This window comes from Pimephales promelas, chromosome 22 (genome assembly GCF_988280905.1).
Source record: "Pimephales promelas chromosome 22, fPimPro1.hap1.1, whole genome shotgun sequence".
Classification (NCBI taxonomy): Eukaryota; Metazoa; Chordata; class Actinopteri; order Cypriniformes; family Leuciscidae; genus Pimephales; species Pimephales promelas.
Window position 1 is genome coordinate 979001 of NC_142790.1, and position 6000 is coordinate 985000.

At 35.8% G+C, this 6000-nt stretch overlaps 1 protein-coding gene across 6 annotated transcripts in view; it reads left to right on the top strand.

The window, feature by feature from the left end:
• Positions 1-6000, top strand: part of hecw1a (HECT, C2 and WW domain containing E3 ubiquitin protein ligase 1a) — a 59032-nt gene that overhangs the window by 38268 nt on the left and 14764 nt on the right. For all 6 annotated transcript variants that reach the window (XM_089125577.1, XM_089125578.1, XM_089125581.1 and 3 more), the window contains 5 exons: positions 616-801; positions 1159-1293; positions 3030-3114; positions 4342-4438; positions 5106-5189. In XM_089125577.1, coding sequence (XP_088981703.1) covers positions 616-801; positions 1159-1293; positions 3030-3114; positions 4342-4438; positions 5106-5189 — 587 coding nt within the window. The remainder of the gene's footprint in view (positions 1-615; positions 802-1158; positions 1294-3029; positions 3115-4341; positions 4439-5105; positions 5190-6000) is intronic.

The window sequence follows — 6000 nt, forward strand, 5'->3', positions numbered from 1 at the left end:
AACCCCGTGAGGAGCACTCTGGTGACATATGCAGGACTTCTCCAGTCATGTACACTCTGAAAATGAATGTGCTTTATCTAATTAAAAAAAAAAAATAAAAAAAAATGTGGCAGCAGATTACAACAGATTGCAATATTATTAATTAAATGTAACAAATTAGAATTGAGTAATAATTAATCAAATTAATTCATTAAAAGTTAACCATTTAAAAAGAGTAAAACTTACAAAAACAACCAAAAAAACATAAATGTAAGTCACCATTATGGTGATCGGTGCTTGTTAACATCAGGTGCCTTCAATGTTGCCAATATAAAATAAAGAGTTCTTAATTATTCTTTGACATCTGTTTATTATTCAGATATTTTTGTTTATTTTTTTGGTGTAAACTTTACTCATTTTAAATGGTTAACTTTTAAGGAATAATTTGATTAATTATTGCTCCATTGTAATTTGTTAAATGTAATTAATAATATTGCTTGTAATCTGTTGCCACAATTCTATTGATCAGATAAAGCGTATTCATTTTTACAGTGTAGTGAGATTGAACCCCTGCAAACTCACATTCGTGCTTCAGTATTTGATGAGTGTGTGTGTGTGTGTGTGTTTCCCGCTCAGGGTGCGTATAGGATGTTCACTAACAGCACCTGCCTGAAGCACATGATTCTGAAAATACGGCGAGACGCGCGCAACTTCGAGCGATATCAACACAACCGTGACCTCGTCACCTTCCTCAACAAGTTCTCCGACACTCAGCAGGAGCTCCCGAGAGGCTGGGAGATCAAAACTGACCCGCAGGGCAAGGTGAGCATGTGTGTGTGTGTGTGATGGGTAGGTTAAGGTTTAGTGTAAGGGGACTGAATATGTGTGTAGTGTACAGTATAAAAACCATTATGCAAGGCAAGTTTATTTATATACCACATATCATACACAGTGGCAATTCAAAGTGCTTTACATGGGAGAAATTAAAATAATAATCAAAAGAAATCAGATCAATTAAAACAGTTTAGAATAAAAAAATATCATAATAATAGAAATAAAATACAGTAAATAATTAAAACCATTTAGAATCAAAAATAAAATGAAGTACGCCTATTATGCCTATGAAATGTCCTATTAAGTATAGCAAAACAAACCTGTGTGTGTGTGTGTGTGTGGTAGTCATTCTTCGTGGACCACAACAGTCGGGCAACAACCTTCATTGACCCCAGGATCCCCCTTCAGAACGGACGACTGCCCAACCACCTCACACACCGACAACACTTACAGAGACTGCGCAGCTATAGTGCCGGAGAGGTACAGCACACACACACACACACACACACACACATCATGTGGAAATATACTTCATTTTATCCGATGTTAAAGAGGTCTGCAAAGTTATAAAGGTCATAATCTCCCACAACTGGGATTTATTTTATCGGGAACACTTTACAATAAAGTTCATTTGATAACATTATTTAACATGAACTAATAATGAACTGCACTTACACAGCATCTATCAATCTTTGTTAATGTTAATTTCAACATTTACTAATACTTCTATTCAAATATTGTTAACAGTCAATGATGTGAACTAACATGAACACACAATGAACAGCTGGATTTATATGCACTAATGTTAACAAAGATTAACAAATACAAAACATTGCTCATGGTTAGTTCATGTTAGTTAATACATGAACTAATGTTAACTAATAAACCTTATTGTAAAATGTTACTGTTTTATCTAACAGAGAACGCTGTCTATATTATAAGCTTAAGTGTTGTTTGTGTGTTTCAATTCGAAAGCAAATCCGTTCTTTTTGTCCCTCTGAAAACAGATGCTTTAGAAGCGCTGGAAGCTGAAACGTGCTATTATTAAATTACATTTACAACAAACCAATGAGGTGTTTGGCCAATCACAACGCACTGGGGCAGCTGGCTAATCAGAGCACTCTAGGCTTTTCGGAAGGAGGGGCTTTGTAGAAAACCAGAACAAACGGAGCATAGAGAGCCTAAGTCCCGCCCCTTCCGGTCGACCACCATGGGACCTTATTTCGGAAAAATAATGTGTGGTAGTCAATGGCGAGAGACAACAAATATTTTGATCTGGTTTGAATTGTGCCCTGAATTACACATATGATGTTTGTCAATTTAAAAGATACATTTTAAAGTAAAGAAAGTCCCAGTTTTGGTGTAAAACCGTTGAGGTATAAGACTGTGAAAATACATAATTACAAAAGACTACAAACCCCAAAGGCGCACATTTTCTCTCAATGAATGAAGCTAACTTTACTGAGGCTGTCTGTCATTGTTTCTACAGTCTTGCGTTATAATCGTGTTTATAAACGAGTGTTTTGTCCCAGACTGCACACACACGAGCAGCGGATCTCGTTTCGCTTCCCAGGAGATGTAGTTCACATAAAACTAAATGTTACTCTTCTGTTTTATGACAAACTGCGACGTTTTTGACTTTCAGAATTATCTTTTAAATTGACAAACATCATATGTGTAATTGAGGGCACAGTTCAGACGGAATAAAGAGATAAGTTGTCTCTTGCCATTGACTACCATTCATATTTTTTCCGAAATAAGGTCCCATGAGCTGGAAGCAGGGGGGCGGGACTTAGCCTCTCTGTTTCAGACAGACTGAGGCTACGTTTACCCGACAGCGATCTGCGTAAAGCGGACGGGGGAGTTTTCCTCGTAGAGGCGACATCACTGTCTCTGCGAAAACGACAAAAAACCCTGTATTCTGCTGCCAGGCCAGTAGATGGCGATGAAACACTATAGACTGTAATACGCATGTGCATGACGTCATCGTCTCCAGAGATTGGCGTTTTTGTTGTTTACACGGAGACCGGTTTTACAAACTTGCACTTTGAAACACGTTTTCAAAAGTTTGCGTGTTCAGGCGCCCAAAACACCGCCGTCGTGTAAACGAACACAGTTTTTGGTTAAATCAGTGCCCCTGTGAGTAGCGCTTCTGTGAAAATGAACATTATGTGAATTCTTTTTTTAATTTATTTGTTTTTTATTGTGTTCCTCAGGCATCAGACGTGTCCCGCAGCAGAGGATCATCTCTGGGGAACAGACCTGGAAACAGTCCAAACCAGCCGGACTCAGTGCCTCTGGGTCAGTCCACACACACACACACACACACACTCGCTGGTGTGAAAGAATGAAAGAAAAAAACATGTATATTGTATTCATTATCGGTATTGTGGATCATTGAGTTGAATAAGTGATTATTGTAACGTTTTGGACAAAAGGGGTCAATAGGATTTTTTGAAGGAATTAATTAAGATTAAAGTAACTTTTTTACTCTACTAAATCATAAAAATACTATAATATGTTTGCAGATATTTAGTAATCATGCTTAATTACTCGTTTCTCTGGAAAACACTTCTACAGCCAGTTATTTTACTTATCGTTTTACACGGTCCGTGTTGGAATGTGTGTTTTTGTTTTGGTCTGTGTGACTCCGCCCACTTGTACATTTCTGTAATTATAGTGTACTTCCGTGTAAGTATAAGGGAACAATAGGTTAAGTTTAGGGTAAAAAAAGCAGATATACAAGCAAATTATTTAATTAGTTAAAAAAATAACAGGTACCTATTCTGTTAATATATTCCATGAAAAAAAAAAAATTGTACATCTGTTGTTGATACAATGTCTCATATTTCTGGCAAAACATGTTCAGGGTAAATTTGACATCTGTGGGTTGAGAATTTAACACACACACACACATGTGTATATATATATATATATATATATACTATGATAAAAATGTAATTTATTGGCTTTTCTAGAAAAATTAAAATAATTTGTTTCTGCTATGATTTTAATTTAGACCGTACCATGTGACCTTATCCCATTGAATTGCAATGACACTTAAATGTCAGGGCAAATATACTGTGTAATTAAGACGTTTTTTGTTGTTGTTGTTGTTTTGTTTTCTTGATAACAGTACCTTTCTCTGTAATTACAGTGCAAATAGTGTTGTTTCGTATTGCTACATAGTAAGTAGCGTTCGTTACCCCCTTGTTCTGTGTAATTACAGGGTAAGTGTAAATCCTGCGGGCTGTAAATTAAAGTGGTGCTTGTTACCCCTTTATTACCCCAAAACTTAACATATTGTTCCCTTATACCTACACGGAAGTACACGATAATTACAGAAATGTACAGCGTAATTTAGGTGTACTTACACAGTTGTTTGCGGGTCGTAAAATAAAGTGTTACCCATTAACCATATTATCGTTTGTAGTCTACTTTTTTGGAATCTCCACAATTATTTTTTATGGATTATATATGACTTTCAGTAATTCATCACATGTTTTTGTCTGTTCTTTTTATCATCAGCTTACAATGACAAGATTGTGGCTTTCCTCCGCCAGCCAAACATACTGGACACACTGCAGGAACGGCAGCCTAGTCTCGCCAGAAATCACACACTCAGGTGAGACACACACACACTCAGGTGAACGATTTTAGTTAAATTGTCATAAAACAACTGGGCTCTGTATAGTATGACCTAAGAAAATTAAAGCAGTCTAACAGCAGAAAAACATATTCTGGGAGTGCAGAGATCCATAATGACACATTATATTACTTAATCACTAAAACTTAAACTAAAATGAAAACAAAATATAAAATTACAATAACGGCAATAAGGTTCATTAGTTTACTACCTAGTTAACATGAACTAAGAATGAACAATACTTTTTCAACATTTATTACTTTTAGTTCATATTAATTTCAACATTTACTAATACGTTATTAAAATTGAAGGTTGTATATTAGTTAATGCACTGTGAACTAACATGAACACACAATGAACAGCTGGATTGTCATTAACTCACATTAACTATTGGTTTAATTAACATTAGTTACAGTCTCATAAAGATGCATAAAACTAAGTTTTCTGACTGTGAATCAGCGTTTGACTTCGTAAATACAGTAGCTTTTACAGCATCACTAATGCAGAAAGCTGATCATTATCTTAATAGCACTCCTGAACCCATTCAACTCGTGCATTACTGTCACTTTAAGAACAATTCCATGAGGTTGAGAGTGGAAATGTGAGATTGTGTGAATGTTGACGTGCTTCTTCTGGCTCTTCTCAGGGAGAAAATCCACTACATCAGGACTGAAGGTCCTCAAGGTGTTGAGAAGCTGTCGTGTGACGCCGACCTGGTCATGCTGTTGAGGTACAGGGACTGCAGGGGAAATCTGCATGGTTATCATGTTTTAGTTGAAATGCAAAACCACAAGACGTGACTTTGAACACAATCCTCGTGTTTGGTTCAGATCACTGCTCAAACAAAGGCACTTTGACTTCTGACTTACTCACATGGACCAACACGTTAGCACACTGTTGAGTTATAGATATAGCTTAACCCTAAAACCGTATTCTGGACAAATGTGGGTAAAATAGTTTTGATTTATTTTTAAGAAATACTTCCCTTGATCTTGGCTACTTTTCCTAAGTTTGCCTCCTGAACACACACACTTTCTTTTGACTCAATTCTACACTGTTAAATGGGTGAAAAAAACTCCTTAGTCTTGTGTTTGGGTCAAAAATAGGCACCCATAGAAATGAAATGAATGGGGAAAACTGTAATTTAGAGTCTAAAATAAGCCAAAATAAGACACCAGGTGACAGCAAAGTCACTTCATCTTTAGGTTTTAGCTCTAAGAACTTATTGGAATGATATTTTAATGTAGTTAAAAAAAATAAAACAAAAAAATAAGCATAATTTACATAGAAAATAATAGTAAATAAATTCAAAAATACCCCCAAAATAAAAGAAAACACCATAAATGGATAGACAAAACTTTATCGAAGACAGTGATATAACATTTATAATAAATAAAAATTAGGATCACACCTGCGTCCTCTGTGCCCACATTTGTCCACAATTACAGGATTAAGGGCTATAAAGTGAATACGGTTTGAGGGCTACGATACAATTGACAAAGTAAACAATTTACCTTCATTATTTTACTTACTCAGATATT